Source organism: Panthera tigris, chromosome B4, assembly GCF_018350195.1.
Source record: "Panthera tigris isolate Pti1 chromosome B4, P.tigris_Pti1_mat1.1, whole genome shotgun sequence".
NCBI classification, from domain to species: Eukaryota; Metazoa; Chordata; class Mammalia; order Carnivora; family Felidae; genus Panthera; species Panthera tigris.
In genome coordinates this window covers 137,886,003-137,913,777 of record NC_056666.1, presented here as the reverse complement: position 1 = coordinate 137,913,777, position 27,775 = coordinate 137,886,003, and the positions used below count along the sequence as shown (strand labels likewise).

At 61.0% G+C, this 27,775-nt stretch overlaps 1 protein-coding gene across 3 annotated transcripts in view; it reads right to left on the bottom strand.

Annotated features, from left to right (window-relative positions):
- TBC1D22A (TBC1 domain family member 22A) overlaps positions 1–27,775 on the bottom strand; it is a 320,332-nt gene that overhangs the window by 63,102 nt on the left and 229,455 nt on the right. For all 3 annotated transcript variants that reach the window (XM_042993557.1, XM_042993558.1, XM_042993559.1), the window contains one exon: positions 26,565–26,692. In XM_042993557.1, coding sequence (XP_042849491.1) covers positions 26,565–26,692 — 128 coding nt within the window. The remainder of the gene's footprint in view (positions 1–26,564; positions 26,693–27,775) is intronic.

Genomic DNA, 27,775 nt, shown 5'->3' with positions numbered 1-27,775 from the left:
ATCAGATCGAGGAGGCCAGGACAGCAGGTGCATCAGATTGAGGAGGCCAGGACACTAGGTGCATCACATCCAGGGAGGCCAGGACACCAGGTGCGCATCAGATAGGGGAGGCCAGGACAGCAGGTGCGCATCAGATCGAGGAGGTCAGGACACCAGGTGCATCAGATCGGGGAGGCCAGGACACCAGGTGCATCAGATCGGGGAGGCCAGGACACCAGGTGCATCAGATCGGGGAGGCCAGGACAGCAGGTGCATCAGATCGAGGAGGCCAGGACACCAGGTGCATCCCATCCAGGGAGGCCAGGACACCAGGTGCGCATCAGATAGGGGAGGCCAGGACAGCAGGTGCGCATCAGATCTAGGAGGTCAGGACACCAGGTGCATCACATCCGGGGAGGCCAGGACAGCAGGTGCATCAGATCCAAGGAGGCCAGGACAGCTTCAGATCCAGGGAGGCCAGGCACCCGCCATCCACTCACACAACCCTTAGCAGATGGCAGCACACCAGGCCCCGTGCAAGCCGGCTTCGTACACGTGGCAGGTGTGAACACAGTGGCGCTAGGACACAGCCAACGCGCTAACAGGGCCCACCCGGCAAAGTGCCGTACACGCACAGGAAAAGGGACCCTGCCTCTGAAGCACGGCGGAAGGCCACCCTGCTCACCTGACCTGGTGCGTCGCTTTCCGCCAAATGTGGGTCCAGGCACTGCACTGCTAGAAGCCAAGAGCGCTGTGATAAAAAGCTTAACGGGCTTATCTTCAGAATCACACAGTTGCCTAGTGCTGCCCAGTCAGTGAATGAGGCCAAGCGGCCACCAGGGAGAAGCCGGGGCCTGGCTGAGGGGAAGCGGAGACCGAAGAAGTCCAGGCCCCGCAGCCCCACGAGAGCAGGCTCTCCAGGCACCGGTCCGCCCCCTCCCCTCCCAACTGCCGGAACACCCGGCACGAGCGCGCCTCCCTGAGCACACTCAGAGGGCTGACAGGGGAAAACGAGTCTCCGAATATCCACGACATGCTTACACCCACTCGGAAATGGGAAGTTTTCTACAATAATACTCTTAAAGACCATCACAGGGCTGTGCATAATTTGCAAGACAAAAAGGCAGCCGGTCCCCAGGGAGGACTGAGCCCAGCCAGGGACACCACACGCTTCTCATCCCAACCCAGCGTGACGCACGGTGAGAAATCTTCCTCCCCTTCAAGAACGGGAAGATTAATGCCTGCATCATACTGACTCCCCGGACTCAGAAATTCAAATGAGGAAATAACTGTTATTTATTGGGACCGGCTTGTTTGTTTTCTTCTTTCCCGGAGCTTCCACAAACCACAGCCATAAAGCAGGAGCAAGTGTTTCTGGGTGGGTGGATCAAATCACGGGATGACGGACGGGCAGGGTTTCACCGAAAAGGCACGGATGGCAGCGCTCCCCTCTGTCCCTGAGCGAGGGGTTCCCACTTCAATTCTGACTTTAAACACAAAGAGTAAACACGGGGTGCGGCCAGGCCCTGAGAGCCCAGACCTCGGGGAGGCCACGAGTGTCCAGCATCTGGGGAAGGGGGGGCTCTGCACTGCCACCAAAATGGGGCTGAGGGGAGACAGGGACCGGCTGAGGGCCACACACGCAGCACGTGGCCCCACTAGGGCCCGCGGGAAGGGGGGTTCTGAACACTGGCCTGTGGCCACGGCTTCCCAGCGGGGAGACTTCGCATCGGCCAACATCCCTTCAGAGATGAGAGGAGCTCGGAGTGGAACACGGAGACAGTGTCCTGCCCCTGGCCAGCTATGGCTCGGTGACACCCGCTAACGACGAGCACTGAGTATTTACGGTGGCGACAGGCACGCGGGGGGCTTTGTCGGTGGTTTCTGTTTGTTTTCCTGCGGTTGTTATTCTTCCTCCGATAGTCTGGGAGGCTGACTTCTAGTATGGAATTCAAATTTAATATCCACAACCTTAGGAAATATTTGTCCCCGCTGGTCCCCCGACACGGTGGGGTCGCACGCTGGGGGACGCTGTTTACCCGGGTTCGGGCCTGCCGGAACGCCAATGTGCTCGCACCACGCAGAAGAATCCAGCAGCCACCCGGGGAGCCTGCCATCGACGACACAGCCAGCCGGGGCTGGCGCACGCCAGCTGTGGCGGCAGGGACGATGCTCCGTCACATCTTCCGCGGCGCACGGCCTGGGCCCCGAGGGGCAGCCTTCCACCCGGACCGCTCGCCCCGACAGGAGGCTGGTGCTCGGGGTTTACGTTCCGGGCACACGGGCAACAAAAATGACGGGAAAATGATGTGAACCTGTGGGTTTTTTGCTCAAGCTCTTTCAACTTCATCTAAACACCCAGAATTTCACTTGCTAATTTGGTCAAATTACCTCCTTTAAAAACTTGCTTTTGCAACTTTTGTTGTATTATTAGATTTTGCAATAGGAGTTATTTTAACAATGTACAATATAATTAGGCACTTAATGTCATTAAGAAAATTTATGAGCCTTTATGAGTTGAAAAACAGCCCCAAATGGTATTTATTAGCTATCAAGACTAAAAATAGGACCCTATTGCCTCAGTGAACCACATTTAAAAAAATGTACAGTCACAAATAATATGTCTAATTATGTATTAAACTAATTCTCGCCTTCACCTTTTGAATTTCTAAACTCCTTACCTCATGTATCATTTTAATTATTTTTCCAGTTCATTCCCAGGGAAACTGGCTGATGGGGAATTAATTAATGGGTCCAATAAAGAGGCTGCCAGCATTGTTACACCACAATCTGAGCCCTGGCCTCATCTGCACATCTCCTTTATTCTAAACAATAGCACTGCTGAGATTTCGCCATGAAATTGTTAGCTCATTAAAGAGGACACAATCATATCCATTTCCACAGATATTCATCAATTATCACATTTTACTGCAACATGAGTCCGTGAATAGAGCAACCACTGGAGCTTCTGGCCCCAGGGTTTGAGAGAGATGACAGGTATTTAAATACCGGCCGCAGATTCCACTTGATGAAATGGTTTGGGATTATTCAGGCCCAGGAAAGGTCCTCCATGAAAGGCAGGTACCCCCGGCACCTGGAGGGGAGGCTGCGGGGCACAGCGGCTTCAAGGCCGCGTCGAGGCCCCCGTGGGAAGGGCCCCTGCGTCGGCCAACGTCCCGTGTCCCGGTCGACTGCTGTACAGACTTCAGAGAAGAACCACAACTCCCTGGCTAAGGGTGGCTGTCCTCACTGCCCAGCGTAATGGACATCGGCTTGGCCTCCAGAGACGCTGGCAGGGGGTGAGGGAGGGCCCTGGCGAGCCAGTTCCTGTCCCCAGTGAAGGACCGGTGGTCAGCAGGTATCCTGCCGGGGCGGGGAGCCTGACATCCACATGGGGCACCCGGCCTTCTGCTGGCCTGCCAAGAAAACAAAAGCCAGGACCCAGGGTCTGCCGGTGTCCCTCTCTGGACATCCCCGCCTGGCACTTTTCGCTGACTTCTGTCTCCCACTCGACTGGAGGAGGCTCCGGGCAGCAGGCAGTTCGTTTGTCTGTTCACATCCAGCATATAGCACTGGGGCTGGTCCAAATATTCAAAGAGGTGCTCAGAGCGGCATACATACATGGCCGGGCAAGACGGACAGATGGCCAAGTGTGCTCCAGAGAGACAAGATTGGCAGACGGCCCTCTGCAACCCTAGGCTCACCCAGAAGAGCCGTAAGAGGACCGCTCGGTTGGGGAAACACAAAGGGAAGCAGTGCGGTGTCTGTTTCCTTCGAGTTCTTAAGTGAATGGCTCTGGTTCTTTCCTAGGGCTCTGGCTCCAGTGGGGAGCACCTCTGCCCCTCTGGCCTGACCCCTGGGGACTCCACAAACCTCCCCATCACACTGCGCAGGGTGGGTGTGGCCCTCCCAGAGCAACTCCAAGGCCTGGCATTACGCAGGGGGCTCCCTCCGCAGAGCTCAGTGTGCTCGCACAAAGGGAAGTCATCCTGAAGGGCGGACAGACCCTCTGTCCTTTTGTGTGTTAATGCCCATCTCTGCAGGCAGGCCCCATCTCCCTTTGCCTCTTCATTACTAGGATGAACAGAGGAAGAGGCAGGATTTATTAATCGAAAAACAAAGCCTGAAAGAGCTGGCACCAGAATTCACGTTAAGATGATTTCCTTTTGCCTCTCAAGTACTGGGAAAGAGACAAGTGATGAGGACGAGTCCTTTAAGATGAGAGAAGCCAGGTACATGGACACAAATGGGGGGAGGTTTACTAGAATCACACCTGCTTATTAATAGTACTGTCCCAATTCAAAACATCTGGAAAAAAAAAAAAAAGCTCGGCACCCACCTACCCAGATACAACCACGGAAACTGCATGAAAACAACCAGCAAAGAGGCGGGCAGTGAGCACAGAGACACAGGTGTCCTCGGAGGTCGGGCACGGCCACCCGCCCGAGGAGACACCTGCTCCACAGCAAGCTTCCCAGGCGGCCGGGACTCAAAGGCCAGCTGCCCCAGGCAAGCTCGGCCCCCCGAGATCCTGGGAACCAATGTGCAGGTGACCTTTTGACAGAGACGGTTAGCGCTCTACCAAAATTCATTCTTCCTGGACCACACGCCCCAGCCTCCCTCTGCAGCCAGTCCGTCACCACAGCAGTGCGGACAGAAGGGAGGGGCCACCCTGAGCGAGCTTCCTTTCTGTCAACTGAGCCATGACACTTCCGGGGTGCAGCAGGTCAACCCTCTCCAGCCTCCCCAACTCGGCCTGGCTGGCACCCCAGGGAACCCACCAGGATGGCCTAGTCCCTTCTGCCGCCCGTACACTTGGGGACTTGAGTGCCGCACGCCTTCCTACAGAGCGTGAGGTGTCCTTGCTGTTGGCTTGTGCATCTTGCGGAGTTTTTCTCTTTTCAACAAAACCAACAATGATTTGGGAGTGACCGTGTGCTTTACACGACGTATGTCTCAGTTTCTTTAAATGCCACTGGCTTAAGTCCCTGGCTGGCACGTCACAGTGACAAATCTTTTGAGGTCAATCACCTTCCCTAGTTGGTCTCAAGAAATGTCTTTCCTTCCATCGGCCTCCTTACAGCACACAGCACGGCGTGGCCCATGAAGAAGGCCCTCCTTTCCTTGGTCCCCACGGCCAACAGTCCGCCAGGTACGGCTCCTGGATGTGTCCCAGGTTCTGCAATGTCCCGCTGGCCAGGAAGATCCGAGTGGGATTCTGAAAGCGGCAAGGAGTCCACGGGTCTCCAGGACAAAGGACCCGAAGACGTTCACTGAAACCAGCTCCTCCCGGCACGAGGGGACCAGAGACGGGACAGAAGGGAAGGCTGCACCGAGGAGGGCAGGGCTCCAGGCAGAGCAGCCGTGGGCTCTTCCTCCCTCCCCTCCACTCGGCTAGAGGGAGACATCAGGAAGAGACCAAACAGACCTTCAAATGTCTCGGCCCCGACACAAGGGGGGTCCATTCAATTGGGTGAGCCCGTCTCACTGGAAGGCCTGGCTAGGTCCCCGTGGAGAACCACAGCCAGAAGAAGAAGCCTTCGAGGTGGCTGATTTCTCACCCCACCCCTCGGGAGGAGCCCCCGGAGTCCTCGGCTCACCTGCTCTGTCGGAGAAGGGCCAACACTGGGCAGAAACCACGTCTGTGCACACACGGTTTTGAAGGTGGAGTAGGAACCCTACCTAAAGCTCACAAATGTACCTCAAAACTACCCTAATTTATGATTGCGGTTCCTCTCACGCAATCCTCCTCACGACGACGGAGATTAAGGCATACAGTACAGTTTTCAAAAGACTCTGTCGGCTGCAGAGAAGAAGTTAAAGACACTTCTAGAGTTAACATTTATTCTTTGTGAAATTTAATTAAAAGGAGCTCATTCTTGACGTGACCTTAACAGGGCAGAGACCCCGAGTATAAGGGAAAACAAAAGACTCTCGCGGTGATGGTCTCACAGCTTCAGAATACCCACGCGCTCTCAGGATCCTGTCTTGCGGGGACGGTGACGGTACAAAGGGGGCCCAGCTCTGCCCCACTGCTGGGCAGGCCGGGTCCAGATTGGCCCCGAAGCCATTAACGACAGCAATTTTAAAAAGGGAGGATTTTTTTTTTTTTTCCTGAACATGTTCTACCATTTCTATACTTAGAATAAAATGCCATCAGGTGAAATGGATCAGACTGAACCATTTAACCCTTGCTGACATCAACCCCGTGGGGCCAAACAGCTCAATCTGCACAGACATTCAACAGGGACTTCGACACTGCTGATCCTGCGCTCACTAAAGCACAAGTGGCCTCCCGTGGACAGAGCCGCCCAGCGCCGGGTGACGGGCCGCGTGGTGACAGGGTCTGCCCTGCGCGCTGGCCAGAAGAGGATGGCCAGGCCCTGCCCGGCAGCTGCGCCCCACCCCGCGGCCAGCCCACTCCGGCCACAAGAGCCCTGCCTGCCCCCGGGCTGAGTGCGCTCCCCCAGAAGACATCACCGGGTCCTAACGTGGGAAACACAGTCTTTGTAGACGTAGTTCAGAGGATGTCAGACTGGATCGGGGGGTCCCGGTCCAGGGACTGGCGTCCTTGTACGAAGGGGGAGACCCTCGCGCACACACGCACACACACAGAACGCTTTGTGATGACAGAGTCAGGGACCGGACGGTGCATCTACGAGCCGAGGACAGCAGGCATTGCCGGCAACACCGGGAGCCAGGAGGGAGGCCTGGGAGGGGGTCCCCCTCGGAGCTCCAGCGGGAACCCACCAGCCCGCCCACACCTTGCTGTCAGGGCTCTGGCCTCCCGACGAGAGCAGCCGCGGGTTTCAAGCCCCGCCCCCCCCGCCCCCCCCCCCCCCCGCCGTCTGTGGTACTTGCTCCTGAGCCCTAGGAAGCAGACACACCACACGTGTGACCCCCAACCTCGTCCTCCACCTCCTCAGGCCTGACCCGAAGGACACCCAGAGTCTTCCTTCAGAGAGTGCTCCCCAAAACTTCCAGGGGTCCCCACAGAGGCTGGTCGCGTAGGCTGAGTGCCACGTGTAGCTGTCCCTCCCGAGCATGCCCGCGGCCCTCCCCGCACTATCCGTCTGTCAGGCACACGGGCACCACGGTCGTGGAGGGGTCTGTCCCATACCCCCCATCCTCCCAAGAGCATTTCAGAGGCTTGTGGGTCCAGAGCAGGAGGGAGGGAGGGGCAGCTCCACGAGCAGGCCGGGCTGACAGCTTGGAGCAGATGGTGCGCCAGCCAGACGTGCCAGCAGCTGCCACGCCCAGGACCCCGACGTCACAGAGCAGGGCACCAAGGGAGGCGGCTCCCAGAGCTGCCCCAGGCCAACGTTAGCATATTACAGGCTCCCTGAAAGTCTGCAGGGAAGGATCATTAACTGGGTTGCACCCTCCACCCACCACCCTCCCCAGTGAGCGGGGAGCCAATGTGTGGCTGAAGGGAGGGCAGCTCTGACTTGCAGAAACCCTGCCCCAGAAAAGTGCCTGGGGCCCAAAGCGCCTGAGCCGGCTTCTGGCTCCTGGTGGCTCCTGGTGGCGGGTGGGGCTGGCCAGGCTCCAAGAGCTCAGGCCTCAGGCCTCGCTGGGCCCTCAGGGTTGGGGGGCAGGCAGGTGGCAGACGGGCCCGGCTCTGTCTGCAGCTTTACCCCGTGTGAGGACAGCCGCAGAGCTGCACTGGGCCCGCAGGTGCCTCTGTGAGAACCTGAGCGTCAACGTCACGACCCGTGGCCGTGCCGCGTAAGCACCTGGTCCCAGGAGCCGGCTCGGCACGAGGACACATGTGCAGGCCCTGAGGACACGCTCCCTGCTCTCACACAGCCTGGACACAGGGGCACGGGGGCCCTTCCAGTAGAAAGGGGGGTGAGAAAGGGGACAGGTCGCCGGGGACGGGAGCCACGGGGGCCGCCGTCCCAGAAGCTTAATCCCTGCTGCCCGCTCTCTGAAAGCTGCCGCTGCTCGTCAGGAAGGTGTCTCTGTTCCTCCCTGGACTCGGGGTGCCTCCCTGGTCTTTGTGCAAGTGAGTCCCCAGGATGGTCTCCGCCCCGTCGCCTCGGAGTCCGGCCGCCAGGCTGTGAAGCAGCCCGAGCGCCACGGGCCCTGTGGAGACTTCTGTGGGGCCAGCGCTCACCTGCCAGCCGGTGGCCGGGCCACCTTCCGATGGCCTCTGCAGCCCCCACGTGACGCCCAGTGGAGCCGTCCCTGCCAAGCCCCGCGTAAACCGTGCCATCTGTGAGCAAACCGAGCACCCGCGCTCTTGAGCCGCTAAGCGCGCAGCGGACGATCCAAGGGCAGCCGCTCCGGGCCCTGGGGCCGCCGGGCACAGTGGGTCCCCCGGGAGCTGTGCCAGGGCCACCATGTGACAGCGGACAGCATGGACAGAGCCGGGAGCCAGGAGGGGGCTGTGTGACAGGGCAGGGGACTGCGGTGTGGCCTGAGGGGGCGCTAGTGGGGCGCATGGGGTGAGCTCAGCCGCGGTGCGGAGGGCAGAGGAGGAGAGCGTGGGGACAAGGGGAGCAGCCCCGCAATCCCCGAGGTGGGGGAGCACCAAGGGCCCGCTTGACGGGCACCCGAACTAGGGGCGCTCCAGGAACCCGAGGGCAGGCGGGGCAGGAGCCCCGCGCAGGACCCCTGCCCTTCCCCACCTCGGTATCATGTTGTCACCTGTCACCCTCTGTCGTGACAGCAACAGAAATCTCCAGGGACTGGTGTGGGGACCTCACTGTGCACTCCTGTGTGAACAGAGCAAAAGGACAGGCTGGAGGGAGCTTTGGTCCAGGAGCCGCAGGGCCACCAGGGTCTCCCTCTCCCTCCGCCCACATGGTGGTGGCTTCCAGCCCGTTGGGGGGGGGGGGAGGGCCTCCAGAGGGAGCACCTGCCCCGGCAGGTCCAGGCCACCAGAGCGCGGCCGGGGCGAGAACGTACCCTGACACGCTTCCCAACTGGGAGGTACACGAGGAAACAACACCGGCGGTTTTGGAGAAGAATCCTTCACAACCAAGGATCCCGCGGCAATTAAAAGGCACAAACTCGTTCATGAGGCAAAATTACGGGCAAATCTGAAAAGTACGGAGAGTGAAGGCGGCAGACGCTGCTGCAAGGGCTCCGTCCGTACGAGGCTCTAGGGGGCAGAGCGAAATGCTGCACACGGAAGGTCCTGAGGGCCAAGCCTGGGCGACGATCAGGGCGGCAGGCGGGACACACGCCCCAGAGGGGCTCCCAGGGCTCGGAGAGCCAGAGCCACGGCAGGCAGAGGAGACAGCAGAGGGAGGAGGAGGAGGAGGGGCCCCACTCACCCGGAAGACCTGAGAGCGGGCGAGAGGACCCCACACAGCATGTCAGGCCCGGAGGCCTGGGGGGGTGGGGAGAGGGGGTTTGGAGACGCAGACAAGCGTGAGGCTGTGCTTTCGGGAGCGACGTTCCAGACTCTGACGGTCACCTTAAAGGATCATGTCACCTTGGAGGCTGCGAGTATGTTTCAAGTGGGCAAAGACGGGGCCCTGGGCTTTGGGAAAAAGTCCACCACAACCTGCCTTCGCACGCCCCAAAGATCTCGAGGGGCACTATGCCAGGACGGAGGTGAGACTCACACTTGTCAGAAAGCGGCCAAAAAACCCAGGCTGCTGAGCCGTTTCATAGCTGCATCGTTTGCCCCGACAGCATTTCCCTGCTACGTAATTTGGCAATTATTTGCCCGCCGAGCCATCAGCAACTTCTCCCGAAAACAGAGTCAGAAACCTTGAACCACGGCAGTAAAGCTTAAGGGAGCCCTTCCGCACTGGCCGGAAACTCACGGGGAACCGGCTCCCGGCGTCTTCGCTATAAGGGTGGCACAAACCGCCACAGTCCTGTCCGAATGGGCGCCTCTCTCCAGAATCCCCGAGCCCCCAGAGCCCCGCTCGGGGTGCGGACACCATGTGGCACCAGCTCCCTGCAGGCCGGACAGCGCACCACGCCTCCAGGGCCCTGACCCCGGGAGCAGAATGCTCCTGCAGCTGAGCACGAGCGAAACACAGAAGAGCCACACACACGCGGCACACGGTGGGCGGGTGGGGGGGGGGGGTCCTCTTCTGAAATAATACGGGATCCTTCCTGTTGCTGCCAGAAAACACACGGGCTCGGCCACAGAGGCGCTCGACATGAAACCATGTCGGGTGCTCCCAGGGCCTGGACACAAAGGGCACCTGCACATCATTCAAACCAGCTCACGAAGGAAGCCGGGGGCTCTGAGTCTTACGCACCGGCGGGAGGCAGGGAGAAAATCCACCTCGCGGGAAATGTGCGATTTGGAGTCTTTTGAAATCGGTTACTGTTCAATCCCAGCAGTAAGCAAGCACCTCCAGGTGAGGCACGTGGGTTTGCCGAAGGTGCTGGAGTGAAAACACGCTCAAAACTCAACACTCGGGTAAATATTTGCAAAACACTTTTATATGTGTAGCTCAAGCGATTTCAACAGAAAGTAGATAGGAGACCAGGGTTTCTCAAAAGCTGAGCGTGAGTCAGTGTGTATGGGGGGGGGGGGGAGACGGAGGGAGAGAGAGGGAGGGAGAATCCACCTAGAGAGAGAGAGAGAGAGAGAGAGAGAGAGAGAGGAGAATCACCCGTGAAACTGTCTTCCTCCCTCACCTGTCTCATACACCCTCTCCCCAGCGCCTTCCGAGCAGAAGGAGCTCCGGGTATCCAACGAGAACATGCCTGTGCTGGCGGACTACGGATGTGCACGGGGACTCCAGTGGCAAGCTCAGGTGACAGGCGGCGAGGGCACTCGCAGAGCAAGACCCGTCTCCCGGCTTTGCGACCTACCAGCTGGGTGGCTCCGGACAGAGCGCTAACCTGAGTCTCGAGCTCCGCCTCTGTAAGATGGCCTCAACCGTGCCTCTGGCACGACCACAAAGAGGACAAGGGGCGGGCGGGTGGGACACCCACCACCATGCCGGGGCGCCGCCACAACTCCGGTGTGACCGGTGTTCCCTCGTGATGCAATGCAGGGGAGAGCTGGCGGGGAAAGCCTACCCCGTGGTCTGACCTCCCTCGGACCCACGTCCACCTGCCCCAGCCACGCCACCACTTAACCCCCCCACCCCCTCCGGCAGGCACTCGGGCACAGACACTGGGTCTTCGGTGTTTCGTCCCTGACGCCACTTCACTTAACAATCAGTGACAGAGCAGCACGCCCGTGTCGGATGCCGTTCTGGGCACTGAGGCCTAGACACTGACCCAACCGAGGCCGGCCCCCCGGGAGCCCAGCTGGAGAGGGCCTGCCCCGTCTCCCAGGACAGCCCCTCTCTGGGCCCCGTCCCCTGTCTATAAAGGAAGCGGTCGCCGCTCTGAAGCACACTCACGTGACAACACGTAGCTCTGGCAGCAAACTGAACAGAGGCTCGAGGCAGGCGGGCCAGGGGGCAGAGAGCCATCAGGAAGTGCAAAGACAAGGGAGAGGCTGTGGGGGTCACGGCCATGAGCAGACAGGAGCGGGGAGGGTGGGGTTACCAGCTCAGCACCAGTGAGCAGGTCCTCCTGCCCCGGCCCCTTGGCCTGCAATCCTCGATGGCGCTCAGGGGAAGCCCGCGGGGCCAGCGCCATCCGGGAGCGACGGCGGGGCCGGATGCCCGCTGCCCAACTGCAGAGCTCGGGGTCTCCACCGCTCGCCTGCCCTGTCACGTGTAGCCGCGCTCTGCCTGGCCAGGTGTCCCATCTCCGCGTGACAGGTAAGGAAGCGCAGACACGGCGAGCTGAGGGGCTGTGCCCGCCTCTCCCAGAGACAACGGGGCGGCACTGGACACGGACCCAGGTCTACGTGAGTCCAGACGTGGCCTGGCTCCTATACATGGAGGAGACAACTAGAAAGCTTCTAGAAGCTTGCACAGAACGGGAAGGGGAGGTGGGACAGGGGGCTGAGGGGCTCTGGGGCAAGGAGACAAGGCTGACGGACCCGCAGGGTGAGGGAACCAGAGCTGGGAGGGAGGGGACAGAACAGGGAGCCAAAGCCCCCCTCGCTCCTCTACTGGAGTATGAGCCGCGCCCACAACGAACACCGGAACCTACCTGCAGACACTCAGGAATGCCTGAACTGCACCCCCTGAACAGCCGGGCTTGGGTGGGGAGCCCTGACGGCCTGCAGCAGGGGCTGGAGAGCAGGCAGCCCGGCCTAGCAGACAGACACCCCGAGGCGGCCGTCAGTGAGGACAGACCAGACTGGCGTCCTGGGAGCCAGCGGCTGAGGGCCAAGGCGGCTGCAGGAAGTCCAACCGGGAGCCACGGTGGTGGCTGGATGGGAGATGGGCTGTGGAGAGAGGGGTGGGTGACAGGGGACACGGGCAGGAATGAAGCTCCTGTCTCCGGCTTCCAGGTCGGACAGGGCGCTGGGCTCAGGACTGGGAACCAGTGGGCTCGTCCTGAAGGACGTGGCTCCAGGCTCCGCTGTGAGGTCAAATCCCCCGTGCCTTCGGAGCCAGCTTACCCTTAACCACATTCTCCAACACTGACAGCACCCAGTGGGGAAGAGCCCTTAGAGGGGGAGCTCCAGCCCCAGGAGGCCCCAGGACCAGACGGAGAGAAGGGATCAGTCCACACCGGCGTCCGTGCGGGCGGTGTAGGCCGTCACCCGCCCCGGCCCCATCACCCAGGAGGGAGGGGACCCGTCCACACCACACCAGCTCTGAGGACGAGGAGACCGGTCTGTGCCAAAGACACGGTCCCGTTTCCCCCCCCTTACAAAGGCAGGGGCGGGCGTTCCCCCACTGCGCGGCCGTGCGCGAGGCCCCAGCCCAGCCTCCCCGCGGAAGAGCGCTCATCAGCAATCCGGGCAGGCGCCCGCCGCTGGCCCTGCTACTTGACTTCAATCAGAGGCAGAGCGTCTTTTTTCTGTTATCACATCAGCGAGGGGAGACGGATGCCCGGATTCCACGGGCCTTCGAAGAAGTGGAGCCGCACACGCCAGCATAGCAATGAGCGCCCCGCTGCCTCCGAGAAAGCCTCCCGCCGTGCGGGCGACGGCCACGGAGGGGCCGCGAGAGGGCCTTCCGGAGCGGATGCCGAGAGGCGCATCCATGGAGTAGGAATAACGCAGCGGGGGAGCCCGGCGCACAGAGGCGGCGGCTGGGAGCTGACACGACGGCGGCACGAGTGCCAGGGAACACGGGCGTCCTCGTGACGCCGGTGGTGTTCCCGCCAAGGAGAAACGGGAGTCTGACGCTGCTCGCGGCCCGCGAATCCACCCGTGGCCAGTGCGACGAGGCGAGACTTCGCCACGGACCACACCCTCCCAAGGACGTGCTGTTCTCTGCCCGGCCGCGCCCATGTCACCTCGGCGAGGACCCCGGCTCCTGCTCTCCCCTCAGGCCGCGGCACCGAAACCGGGGGCCGCTTGCGCCCGGGACTCGGGCGGCCCCGCCTGCAGCCTGGGAACCTGGGGCCACTCAGGCTCTGAGAAGAGACGGCCGCTTCCGGAGAGCCTCGGCACTCACACCGGGGCTCCTCGCTCCTTCGCCAAATAACCGAGGACGGGTCAGGGCCTCTCTGAGCCTCGGTTTCCTCTTCTGTGACCCGGCAGGAAGGCCGCCTCGCAGGAGCATCTGCTGACGGGGTCTGTGTCCCCGGTATGTGAGGCTTACCTCACGATTCCGTCTCTCACGACAGCCTGCGTGCGGCCCTCGGGACCTCCTTCTGGGTGTCCCTGGCAGGCGTGCGAGCACAGGAGGTGAGGCGCAGAAACGCCACCACGTGCCTGGCACACGTCACATTGTCAGCTGATTTAGCAGAAGGCGCGTGGTGGTCCTCGGTCGGGAACTAGCTTCGTGAGACGCCACGAATTCACCCAAACCAGCTTTCCAACCTTCCCCTGTGCACACAGGTGTCCCTCCTCCCGGGGGTCTCTCGATGGCTGTCTGCTCTCCGGATCCCCGACAGGTGGACAACAGGCACTGGAGGCTGCCTGCAGGTCCCTCTTAAGGACCTACCCCACTCTCTGGCCAGGGAAGGCCCAGCTTCCGGAGGAGAGGGCCACTCACTGGGCGGTGGGGGTGGGGGCGGGCCGTCAGTGGTGCTGGGAACTGGCCGCCAGCATCAGACACGGCTCATTCCACAGAGGTCGAGCCAACCCGCCCTTCACTCCCTCCTGGCCCCTCATCTCGAAGGCCCCAGGGCCCTCCCACAGTCTGCCAGCGTGCCCATCGCCTATCAGTGGCTCAGAGTCCTAAGGGGCACGCACGTGCACACACAGGTGCGCGTGCACACACACCCAGACACACAAACACACACGCACACTCCCAGCCAGCAGCAGGGGCAACAGGCCAACAGGTGTCCTAGGGGAGAGCACAGCAGGGTCAGTGGCTCCACGCCCGCGCTCACGAGTGATATGATATTACCCAGCGAGCCCAAGTACTCAAAATGAATGCGCTGTTCCAAATAAACATTCATAGAGACAAGTCACCACATTAAAAGCATCCTACTCTAACCCCAGATTCGACTCTAAATGAGAATTCAGAGTATGCCTGCAGAGGCTCGCAGTAACAAAGTGACAGGGGGCCTGCTGATACACTGTTCAGGGGTCAGGGGGACCCCGACGGTCCTGGGGGGGCCCACTGCTGCACTGAGGGCCCCGCCACCTGTCTCCAGTTCACGCCCACCGAAGCCATGGAACCAGGCATCGTGTGCTGGTTCCCAGAGGAACAGCCCTGCCTGTGGTCCCCCTGGCCCAGGACACTGAGCTAGCCCGGGCTGGCGCAGCCCCAGGCCGCCAGCCTGATTCTGGAACAGATGGCAGGGCAGGACACTTTTCCACTCCCCTCCGAACACAAAGAAGAGAAGGAACAGGGCTGGACAGAAAGGCAGGGTGGACAGGACCCCCAAAGCACCGTACCACCTCCTCACTGGCCAGAGGCCATCTCGTCCCACCACCCTGTGCTCGCCAAGCACCTCTTGCAAGAGAGGGTGACAGCCAAGAATGAACTCGCTGGAAATTGACACAAATGGGCATTTATTTGGCAAACAGAATTGCAATTCGGGAGACCCTGATTCACGTAGAACCTGACTTGGGCCCCAAGGAGGACGAGGGTGTGGGGTGATGAAGGCGCAAGGTCACAACTGCAGGGCCCGTTACGTCCTCCACACAAAACGGGGACTGAAACTAGGCTATGTGGGGCGGACGCCTGCTGCCCCGGATGGGCCCCCCTGCAGGTGGAGGACGCGGAGGATGAGGACCGAGTATAGTCAGCTCACAGAGGGCCGAGGGGTTCACAGAGTTCACGGCTCCTCCGATGAGGACGTGCACAAATCCCTCCCCCTGGACCGGCTCCCGGCCCTGCTCTAAGAGAGGTGTCTTAAGTGCTGAGGGTCGGGGTGGCCCGAGGACCACAGGTTCCCCGGACGCAGACACTTCCCGTGTTCTCTCCCCTGGCACCGAGCACACACCCCACGCAAGTGAACGCTGCAGTCCTGAAGGACCATCATCTACACCACCGGTAATAAGACACTCAGGAGCGTTCCCACAAGTGTATTATTTGCATCTCACATGTCACAGTCGTCCCCTTCCCAAGCACGGCAGAACTCGGGCTGTGCATGTAGTGAGGGCAGCATGGCCTTGGGCACAAGGGGCAGTCCCATGGGGCTGGCGGACCCCCACCCCACACACACACACACACACACACACACACACCCTGCCCACTCCCTTGGCCAGTAGCCCCAGGAGGACCTCGAGCGGCAGATGAAGCCAGGCCCCTGTGGATTTCCCCCAGCCCCTGGTTTTCCAGAACCTTCTGTCCAGAGGCCTAAGAAGTCAGACAGGTTGCTTGAAGTCACACTGCAGATAAAATATTCACGAACATATCCCTTCAGAGCTCAGTGAGGCTGTGACAAGCTGTTACCGCGGTGTGACCTTGCGTGGGGCTCCAGCAGCCCTGCTCTGGGCATGTGCGGCCCCGGGCTCGGGGCTGGAGTGTCCCGGCGATTGCCAGTGTCACTGGTCTCGGCCTCCTCATGAGCTCAAGCCTGGACAAGGCTGGGTCACCCGTGGCTCCAGCAGAGGGACATTTTGATTACCAAGCCCTGTTAGCTCTACTCACACGTTCCAGTTCCCCATCCACAGCCACAAAGACCACGTCCAATGCCAACGCCAGGCCCTTGTGTCTCAGGGTGTCCCTCCCCAGCCACGCCTTCTCCTGCCTCACTCTTTACAGGAGGTGGGAGCCACCTCCCCGCTGGTCTGGGTCATTCATTCATTCATTCATTCATTCATTCCACAGGTGTTCCAGGTCAACCTGTGTGTGTGTCCAAACTGGTCACTCAAGAACCAAGGGGCCTGTCCCAATGACTCCACAGCCGGCTAGGACCCGGTGGTCCACGGTTCCCCAAAAGGAAGTGACAGGACACACGGATCTCTAGCGAGGACGGAGCAGCACGGTGCTCGGCGAGCCTCTGTCTATGGGGCCAGAGAATCTGGTGACACCTGGGGGGACAGGTGGGGAGGCAACACCACACTGCTGACTCCCACTACGTCATGCAAAGCCCCCGGTTCTTCCTCAAACTTGGCAGGCCCGGGCTCTCCCAGCCCACACCACACACTCGGCCCCACTGAGCCAGTTCCCCCCAGGAACTGTCCCTCACCCCAGTTGCAGACGTGACTGCCACTTTGCGACAGCACTTTCCAGAGTGAACGCGTGGCCGTCAACAAGGACTTGCCCTGCCCGGCCTGCCGCCGGGCAGATGCACGACAGTCACTCTTTACGTAACCTCCCACAAGTGAAGATTTTATCTGTTATGAAAGTTAGCCCTCAGAAGCTAAAATACAGAGCCAACTTCTCTGCCCAGGTCAGTGACAGTGTGGAAGCTGCTGGGTGCCCCGAGCCACCGCCCAGAAAGCCACTTGCTCCCGGGAAGCAGGTGGAGCAGACTCGGGCCCCACGTACATGGCCAACTGTGCCAGAGCAAAGTACTGAAGAAGGAAGACATCGTCTCCTCAGTCCCCGAGCCTGGAATAAGCCGATACAGCCCAACCTGACTGAAATATGAAGAATGAAAGTCTTTGAGTCGCTAAAGACATTCTAGATACTTCTCTAAACACCACTTCCAAATCCCCAGGACGCTGACTTTATTGCCACCGAAGGAGCAGAGACACCCTCTCCCGGCTCCTCCCCGCAAAGTTATCAGCGGTGAGCACAGTCTTGCTGAATATTCTCATTTCTAAATCCTCACCCAGCTGACAGTGATCTATGCCTGCTCCCGGAGGAGGGCAGACATGAAAAGCTTACGACCTCAAATCTTAATGGGCTTATGAAAAAGTATGTTGTAAGGAGACCTGCTTCTCCAGTTTTATTAGATTAACCCAATCCATCAGCTTCAATGCCACCTGGCTCACTGTGAATCGGCGCTGAGGCACCCTGGAAGGTTCAGGAGAGCCAACAAGGGCCGTCGCCTGGCCCACAGTGCGGCGCTCCCGCGGGGGCTGCACTCAGAGTGTGTGCCTGCCCCCCGCCCCCCGGGTGTGGCCAGTGACCCTGCTGCAGTCACCCTGGAGGACAGGGGCTCAGGCAGCCTCGTAAAGGGGCTGGGAGAAGACGTCCAGAAGGACCCCTGGGAGAAAGACCAGGCCGTGGAACAAAGGACAAAAGGTGTAGGGGCAACCCTGTGCATGACTGAAACCGGGCACCGATCACTGAGGCAGCCACAGCCTGAAGACCCAGCCCCCGGGATGCCCGCCCCAGCCTCACCCAGCCTCCCAGCCTCCACCTGCCCCGCCCCCCCCGGAAATCGCTCGGTTGGACCGCCCCACCCACTCTTCCCTCTGGGTCTCTGGGCTTCATCCACCCAGAGTTCGGCCCGGTGGGAGGGCACCAGGCCCCAGCACCAACAAATTGGTTATCTACACCCCTGCCCTGAAGGGATGGCCCGCAGTACAGCAAGGGGACTCCCCACAGGTGGGGCTGGTGGGACCAGAGGTTACTCGACAGGCAAGCATGACAGGTGGGGCTGCAGATGCAGCCACAGTAATAGGTGCCCATGACGGCAGGGCCGGAAGACTGGCCACAGTAACCAGCACCAAGCTCTTTCACGGGCGGGAACCCAGGCTGCGGAAGCTAAGTCACCCTCCGGGAAAAGAGCTTTGAGCACCCAGCAGCCTGTGGATGAGACCACGGACCCAGACCCGCCCCCCACCCTGGCCACCCACTGCCCGTGGCCCCAGCTGAGAGCAGCGGCCTCTGCTCTGCCCCGACACCCAAACACCATGATGCAGCCACACCCAGCACACCTCCCGAAGAGCAGGCTGGGCCCAGCCACGTCTTCAGCCTCCAAATCCGCTCCTACCATCGGCAAGCACTTCCTGGCATCCGGCTCTGGGCCCAGCCCTGTCCTCAGCTCAAAGTCCTGCTGAAATGTCCTCTGGGAAGCCTGCTCTATACCCCTGGGCAGAGTGAGGTGTCCCCAAGTCCCCAACCTCATCACCCCTGGCAGAGCACGTGTCCCCCACCAGGCAATGGACCCCTAGGGGCAGAGATGACGTTCAGACATCTCAATGGATCTGGGGTCCACGTCAGACCCCACGCAAACAAGGGCTCACGTTGGAGAAGGTGGACGAGTGGAAGGAGTGACCGGTGGTTGGACAGATGGACAGATGTAGGTCGTCAGCAGATACGCATCCTTGGCGTGAGGGCCAATCACACACAGTGCCTGGTTTGCAAATCGGTATCTTCCCGTCGGTTCCACAGTGACCCTTCATGACCAAGCCACAGCTGTCCCCTGCCTGTGGCACGGCAGCATCCAGCAGGCCCTTCCTCCACACCCCGCGTCCTGCACACCCGCTGCCCACGCGCCCTTGTTCCCGCCGGCCGTCCTGCTCCACATGCTTCTCGTTCATTCCGTCCAGGCCTGGGCTCTCAGGACTCCTCCTTCCCCGAGACATCCTGCCAGAAGCCTTCACCACGGGAGCAGATCCCATTCAGGGCCCACGATGCCCTCGCTGCATCCTGGCTTGCACGATCCCAGGGACCACGCGTCCTGGTGCACCTCCAGCAGAGGCGTGCGTTAGCGACTGTCTCACAACCGGAGGCCAGGCTCTCTCTCTGGGACGCGGGCTCCCTGAGGTCAGGGCCCGTCTTTTCCATCGCTGTGTCCCCAGGGCTGAGAACAGGGCCAGGCCCAGGGCGGGTGCTCAGCAAACATCAGCTGACTGGATGAGGCAGGGGGCACCCACCAGGTGCAAGGTCGAGCTCTTCCTCAGAGATGCGGGCACGTCCTCTGGAGCTCAGGGAGGCCCTGCCCCTCACCGTCTCCGATGCGCCTTCTCCAGGGTCCGCGAGGACTGCACAGGCCATGCGGCAGAAAACCAAAACGCTGGAAAGATTTCACCTCAAATGACGCAAAAGGGCCAACTGCCCTGAGGATGTCCCAGGAGCAAACCTGGCAGTGTCCTGATCAGAGCCACCTCAGGACGCGTATCCGGGAGCGTCAGGGCCCTGGGGTGGCCCCTCGCAGCAGTGGGCAGGTGGGGGCCCCAACCCTCCCCCGCTGCCCGAGCCGGCATGGCCGGCCCACAGAACCCAGGGGCTCACACAGCACTCCCCTACCACAGGGTTTGGGGCCAACGTCCCTTTGTAAACCCCGCCCGCCCCGTGGCTCAGTGGGCTGCAGAGGGCCTGGCCAGGGCCACGGAGACATGGGCTCACAGCAGCGGTCCTGGCTCCTGGGCACGGCTCCGGCCACGCCCTGCCTGAGTGACGCCGACCTGGGCCCCGCTCTCGCCGTGGTGCCATGCTGGGCACTGGGGCACGAGCGTGTCTGCAGGAGGCAGGTACCCAACCGCGGCTCACGGTGAAGGGAGGTGGGGCCTCGGTCCCCTAATTCTGAGACCCCAAGGCCCAAACACAGACTGACGCCCTACGACCCCCGGCTGGAAACATTTCGTCGGATCCCCACGGCGATCTCACAACACGCGCTTCGGGAAGCAACCTGCCCAAGGCTACCAGGGTAGAGCTGCGCTCGGGAGAGAGGCCGTTCTGCCAGAGCCGAGGGCCCACGTGACACGTCCGCACAGATCTTTTCCCAGAAGGACCCAGGTCCATTTGGCCGCAGGTGGGCCACTGGGTGCTTTATTGGCATTAAAAACACCCTAGGACCCGGTCGTGCCGCTTCCCTGAACACGTGTGCCCCGGGCGCCTGGGGGCCTGGGCCTCGAGCACCGGCACGGCCTGCTCTGAGCGGCTGTGTGTGGTGGCCCTGCCTCAGGAGGTCGCGACCTAAGGCGGACAGCACGCAAGTGACCGGATCTGAAGCCTGGAGAGACCCCGCGGTTCCTCGCGCGTGATTTGCCGCCAGCCCCGTGAAGAGCGTGACTGAAGACGCCCCTGGGCGTGTGGGCAGTGGAGGCTGTCCTACTTAGAATTCAGGTGGCCTCGGGTACCACGAGGAAGGAATTTAGTAAATGCCTTAAGGTAAACGAAGTCATCTTGCAACACTCACCTGACAGGAGGTTTTTCCTTGTCTTGAACAAAATCAGTAGGTTGTGGGAAGCGTAAGGCCTCCGATGGCTCGCTCGGCACCAGTCCCATCTACCAAAGCCGGCTCTGGCCTCAGTGGAGGAGAAGAGCCATTCCCCGAGCCACGCACACTTGCCCACGAGACCGGGCGGTGCTGGGGCCGGCGGGTGGAAAGCGGCATTGGCCGGAACACACCCTCGGCCCGAGGGCCGGCTCTGCAGTGGTCACTCCCCAGGGTCACTCCCCGAGGACCGGCCAGAGCCCCGATGTCCCCCGGGGACCCAGCCCTTCGACCCCAGCTGTGGGGTTCCTCCTTCCAGGACACACCCAGGCGGCACACTCGCTTCTGAATCGGCCTTGCAGGACGTCAGGGAGGAAAGGACCCCAGCCCGTGGCAGGGGGCATCCCCACCACCCACTGAGCCTTGCCCACTGCCTCCCGCCCCCTTCCCACACCCGCACAGCCACACCACTCGGAAGATGGGAAGGTCACCTCAACACAAGCTGAGGTCAGCCCACCCCACCCCAAGTGCACCTGTCTACAGCCATCGACGGGCAGCATTCCACTGACCCAGTGCCCACGGGCCTTCCAGGTGGAGCTGCCCGCTCCCCATGATGCCCTACTGACCCTGGCCCCCCTTCCCAGAGCTGCACCCCACATAAGGCAGCCACTCACTGCGTGGGCCTATTCGATTTAAACTTAGAGAAATTAAAACTAAAAATTCCGTTCCTCGGTCACATTTTCCAAGAGTTGAATAAGCCACTATGTCTAGAGGTGACCCCACCGGGTACTTCCATCATCCCAGAACCTTCTACTGGACGCATTGCTCCGGAATCCCTCCCACTGGCTCTGTGCACACCAGGGTTTCCCCTCCCTGCACCCCTCTCCCTGCGCCTCCCTCCCCACTCCTCGCCACCGGGGCCAGGCTCCCGCACCTGTATGCACGTGATCACCCACATCGGGTTATTGAGAACAATTACTGAGAATGATGCTGCAGTGAATGTGGGGGTGCACAGATCCCTTGGAGACACTGGTCTCATTTCCTTTGGATAAACGAATTGAGTCAAGTTGCGAGTTAAGTGTCAACCTATGAAAATCAGATGCGTTTCTCTACCCTAACAATGAACTATCAGAACGAGAAATTAAGAAAATGGTCCCATGCACAAGGGCAGCAGAAAGAATAAAATACTTAGGAGCAAAAGACTGAAAACTGTAAATCAATGGTTGAAGAAACTGAGGATGACACAAATGGGAAGTGCCCCACGCTCCCGCACTGGGCAGTTAATACCCTGAAAAGGCCCACACAACCCAAAGCCATCCACAGATTCGCTGCACTCCCCATCAAAATTCCCATGATATTTTCACAGAAACCGAAAACAATCCTAAAATTCGTATGGAGCCACGAGACCCCGGAAAGCTAAAGCACATCAGAAAGTCATTTAGTACCCAAGAATGCCACGCTGGAAACTCCACTCTGGTCTCCGCCCTTGGGGAAACCAGCCTTTGCCAACTCCTCTGGGCCCGTCCCGTCCCCGGCAAGGTCCCCTGTGGTGGACACCGTGCTCACAGGGAGGTGCATGAGCCCGGCAGATGCGTGGGAGCAGCTCACCCCAGACTGTGTCTTGGGGCTCAGGGACTCTGGCCGACAGCCCACAGGGCACATCCCCTCCGCGGATCTCGGGAGGAGGGGCAGCCAGGCTAGGGCACAATGGCAGCTCCTGTCCCCAGACCTGCCAGAGGAGGAGCTCCCACAAGTCTCCCGACACAAAGTGTGACCCCGGGACGTGGAGAGGGAGTGCAGACGAGCTCGGTGCCCTCCCGGGACTCTGCCACTGCAGGGAGAGGCCTGAGGGGAGCCTGGGCCTCAGAAGGCACCGCCCCATGGGCCCAGAGCCACAAGCACAGTCCTCGGCCCGCCAGGGTCACAGACAGAAGCCACGTTTGTGCCGTTTTGCCACAGGTGAGCAATTCCAGAGAACGTGCGTGAAATCCAAAGACGGTGAGCGAGGGGGGCCCAGAGCCGGGGTGCTGCACACATCCTGCCTGGAGCAGCCCCGAGGGGGGACGGGAACAAGCCAGGGGCGGCGGCGCAGCTGGAACGTCCAGGGCACCAGGGAAGCATCGTTCGAGGCCCCTCTACCAGGGAGGGTCCCCCGAGTTGAGAGCTCTAGGGAAGCACAGCTGAGCGGCTTTCTTGCCAAGAACCAACCCATCCACCCTGGAGGTTTAACGCAGGGAGGGCCCGGGCCCACGGTGGGGTGGGTGGTGGGGGCCCAGCCCCAAGGCTGCAGCCCCACAGGGACAGTCCGGCAGGGGGACGGCGGTAATCCTGGTCACATGACAGGCGTCCGCCCGGGGCACTCCAGATAACCCCCCAAGGGGCACCTTACGGACTGAACTGTGTTCCCCCAAATTCACAGGTTGCAGGCTCCCAACACACGGCGGGACAGGGCTTAGACACAGGGCCTCTGCGCAGCGAGTACGGTTAAGGAGGCCACAGGGGGCCCTGATCTGCTAATCTGGCACCCCTACCAAGAGGAAGACGGGCCAGAGAGCGCTCTCCCCGCGTGAGGACGGGGTGCGCAGGCCGCCACCCGTGAGCCAGGACGGCAGCTCGCACGGGAGCCACCTGTGCAGACACCCTGCTCTCCGACTTGGGTCGTCCACCACGGAGAGAACGGACGCGTGCCGTGGCCTGTCGGCAGTGGCCGGTTGTGGCGGCGACAGCCCCCTCTGGAGGGTGTCCCCGAGGGAGGTGTCAGGTCACACGAGGAAGCCGGGCAAGACCTCTGGAGCTGCAGGAAGCCGGGAGGTGCCCAGGGATGGCACGGAACGGCAAGGACGGGACAGGGAACCTGCACCCAGCAGCTCACAACCGTCTGGTACAGCTGTTGGCGTCGGAGAGCCCGTGCAGGTCCGCGATGGTTAAGTCGAGTGTACGCTCCACTCAGTTAGTTTCCTTCTTTACTTCATGCCTTTTGCTGTCCGAGGATCCCATCCCATCCGGGACACGTTGTATGCAGTGATCCTGCCTTTTCGGGCTTCTCCGGGCTGACGCCATTTTCCCAACTTCCCTTGGTTTCCATGATGTTGACGGGTTTGAGGCGTACCGGTCGGGAACCCTGAAGAACGTGACTCAGGATCCGTCTGACGTTTTGCTCGGGGTTGGACTGGGGTCCAGGGTTCGGGAGGAAGCCCACAGGTGAAGGGTCCTCCTCGTCCCGCCCCATCAGGGCGCCTGCTGTCGGTCGGCCTGACTGATCCCCGAGGTGTCCGCCTCGGTCACCTGGCTGAGGCTCCCCCACCCCCACCCCCGTCCACCCTGCCCTCCGGGGGGAGCCCGTGTGCGCGGCCCACACGGAGGGAGGGGGTTCGGCCCCAGCAACTCCAGGGCCCGATATCTGCGGACGTGTTTGGAATCCTCTGCGTCAGAGACTTGTCTCTTGGCTCATTTACTCACGAGTCCGTCTTACGTCATCAGGGACTCAGGCCTGATTTTAGGTTTCGAGTTTCGTACTTTGTTGGGGGGCCTACTCCAGCTTCGGCCCCATCCGGTGGGGTGCGAGCTCGTCCTCCCTCTCTGGCACACCCGCCCCGCCCCAGCCCTGCGGTCCGCGGGAGGACGCCGAGCTCCCGACGTCACTGTCAAGTCGCAGCAGAACGGTGCGGGAGCTGCCAGAACGGGGACCCCCCCCCCAACGACCCCCACCCCCGCCAGCTCTGAGTCTGCCCTCGTCCCAGAGAGCAAAGCCGACGTGCCTCCTGGCAGGCGCAGACCAAGGGGTTGGCTTGGGGAAGAGAAGGGAGTCAGAGAGAAGACCGAACAAAACAAGGGGGCAGCCTGGCAGATCATTGGCCCCAACGGGTTAGGGACTGACCACCTCCCCTCCGCGGCTACAGACCGAGGGCGAAGGCCTCTCTCATCCGAGTCGTCAGCATCCAAGCACCACGGGAAGGGCGGGACGCCTCCCTTCCACAGTCCGGGGCTGGGGAGCCAGAGGCAAAGCTGGCGGCCGAGTACCACAGGTCCAGCAACCCGCTCCCACGGCCGGGGCTCTCCGGGGGGCCGCTGCCCCCTCCGGCCACAGCCACCCGCACCAGCACCATTTCCGACAACGTGCGACGTGCCCGGGGGGCGGGGGCCCGGGGGCCACCTCCCTTTGGCACGGCCGGCTCTGGATCGTCTGTGCTGTTTAAATGCCTGTTTTCACGCCTGTGCTGACCTCATTCACATGCACGCCACTTCCTAGCTGGGAGCCTGGACAGAGCAGGTGTCTCCAGACCCTCCACGGACACACGACACCGGAGGCCTTCACGCTCCCTCGTGAGGGTTAAAGAGCTACTCTAATGGCCCAGCTAGTAAACACCCCAGTTTAGGGGAGAGTGATCGCCCGAACGCCATCCCGTGATTACTATGTATTTTCATTGCCAAAAGATGCAATACAATTTCATGGTTACTTGGGCCTGTAAAATAGAAATATCCCCAATTTTTAAGATATGAAAAGGTTTATGACCAGGGTACTGTCAGTTCAAGAATGAGTCCACGGTACAAATGAGTCAATTCATGACAAAATTTAATTTCAGGAAAATTAACTCAATAAAGATGCCACAACTGTGCTTAAAGTTTTAATACCTATTAGGAGTTTTAGCGAGGTGGCGCAGGACCACGGACGCGCAGATCCATTTCCTGGCTCCTCAAAACACAATTGACTTCATACCTAATTTATCTGTAATGGGGACAGTATTACAAGGAACCTGGTGTTTAATGAAGAGGCAGGGTCTTCAACAGCCTAACCCATCACAAATGGAGAGCGTTCCCAAGTCACGGGATATTAAGTTTGTTTCCTGTAATGCTGCTGAGACCCAGTTAATAGCACCAGACTGATGGCCACTTTAACCAAACAGCCCAAGGAAGGCTTTATGTCCCAGCAAATGTCGGTGGCCAGAAACTCTGTAATTGCTGGGTCCCCAGAAAAGTAAAACCGAAGTGGGGCGTCTGAACACAAGCGGCTGAGTGGTCCTAAATTCCGTAGCGAGCATCACCAGAATATGCGAGCGGCAAGAAAGGACGGCCAAGTCCAAATGCTGGGCTTCAGAACCACAAGACGGTCGCGGGCCCCGCGTGGGGCGCAAGGACCACCGTCAGGGACAGAACTCTGAGGACTCCCGTGACCGCGGGCTCAGAGTAGGACGGCGGCAGGCACGGGGGCTCCGACCCCACAGGGAGAATGCACGGTCCACACCAAGGCCCCTTCGATGGAGGGAAGGGGAGTGGAGGGCAGGGCAAGCTCTAAGGCCTCCTGCCTCCTGCCCACACGGTCACGGATGTCCACGGACGAGGCTCCCTCGGCGGAGCCCAGCCCACCGGCCGGGACTGACCCTGCCCGCAAAGCAGCCACCGAGGGGAGCTCCCTTCCCGGTCTCCGAAGGTACCCCACCCCCCCGCCGGTCCGGGGCCCGCGGAGGGCTGTCGCCCACGGCGGCAAACACCCTGCCTCTCGGCGAAGAAACCGGCCTCCGCGGACCCCGCTCCCGGTCACGTAAGGCTCCTGCCATCTGCAGTGATGACGAACAGCGGGCGTGTGAGCCCCGCGGCGCGGCCTCGGCTTCGGCAAACATCTCCAACGAGACGAAAAGGTGCTAGAATAAGCAAGGGGATACTCGAGGGAACAAAGGTGGTTTGTTCCAGAAAACTCAATCTCCCGAAGAAACGAGTTCCATCAAAATCGGCGGAGAGGAGAAAATTTCATATTGCGCTGAATCCGTCAGTGATTTTTTTAAAAAATCTTTATTACGAGTAAACTCAAAACGGAGACCACGCGCGAGTCCTGAGTGTGATCATTCCCCGCTGCTGCGGCTCAGGCACAGAGCCCGCCGGAACCCGGGATCTGGACCCAAGGTAACCGCTCGCGAGCCCCAGGGATGCAGTCACCGCGCGGTCGGAATGAAGTTCGGCTACAAACAGGACTACGGGAAGCTCCTCCCGGTTTTGCGTCGATTCAGACGACAAGACCCCAGGGACGGACTTTCGAAAGACCGCCTTTCACCGAGCAGACGCCGAGGGGCAAGAGCAGGCGCAGCTCACCGGCCCCGGCGGAGCGCAGTGGGGGGGCGCACAGGACAGCTCACCTGGTAGGTGTCCCACAGGCGGATGGTGCAGTGGAGGGGCACCTCCCTCATCAGCAGGTTGTTCATCCAGCGGAAGGCGAACTGCAGGTAACGCACCTCGTGCTGCTCCAGGTGCCGGTGCACTTGCTCTGCATGAGACAAACACAGGCCCCGAGGCCGTCAGCGAGAGCCCCCTGGGGTCCACCTCAGAGCCCCCCCTCCAACCGCCAGACACCCGGGCCTCGTCCCCAGGGAGCCAGGAAGCCATTTAGATGGACTCTTGCTCCGGGAAAGTGAGCGGCGGCGGCCGCCGTGGCAGGGGGACGGCGGCGAGGACCACCCCCGAGTCCCCTGCTCCCGGGTCCCCTGCTGCTGGGCCCCCTGGGAGCCATGCGGCAGGTGCCCCACCCCCAGTAAGAGGGGCAGGACCACGCCCCCCCTAGTGGAGGAGAAACCGCCGTGAGAGGTCAGCAGAGGCTCCGGGGCGCGAGGCGAGCGCTTCCTCCAGCCGGGGCGAGTCCACCACACCCGGGCTACGGTCCCAGGAGGGACTCGGACAGAGAGACGGCGAGCCCGCCGGCTCCCAAAACCACCTCGAGCTCGTCCCAGGCAAATGCCCCACCTGCTCCGGGACCCGGCCAGAGAGGGGGCCAGCGGGACACGGGCCTGGCTCTAGGCCGGTGCGTCTGGATTCCAGGGCTGGGGCTGGACTCCAGGCAGCTGGCCTCTCAGAAGGACGAGGCTTTACCAGCCATCCCTTCCCTGACGCACGAGCTCCCACCGGCCACGAATGGCTCCTCCCATCCTGCTCTGCAGCCTCGGTCCCCTGTGCTGCCCAGTGGTCAGCGGACATCTCTGCCGAGTGGTCAGCAGCCTGCGGGACAGGCTCCAGAGCTCCGTGAAGCTCCCTGGTCCCTGAATTCTGCTGGTGTCACTGCGAGAAGCAAAGGCCCTGGGGTCACAGTGACCTTGCTGCTTCCCAACATTCTGCCCTGAAAAGCTCCACCCTGAGGGGCCTGGGAAGTACCTGTGCTGTTTCCTAAAACAGCCAAGTACCACCTATAATGGGTCCTGGCTGGGAACAGGGAGACCCTCCCACGCTGACTGTGCTCGATCAGGGCCCACCGAGTACTGCTTAAGGCGCTCTCTCTGCACGCACCTTTTGAGCTCCTGAGTTACATGCAAGTTCTTTCTCTCTGGAGCTTACCTCCCCCTGTGACCAGCCTCGAGAA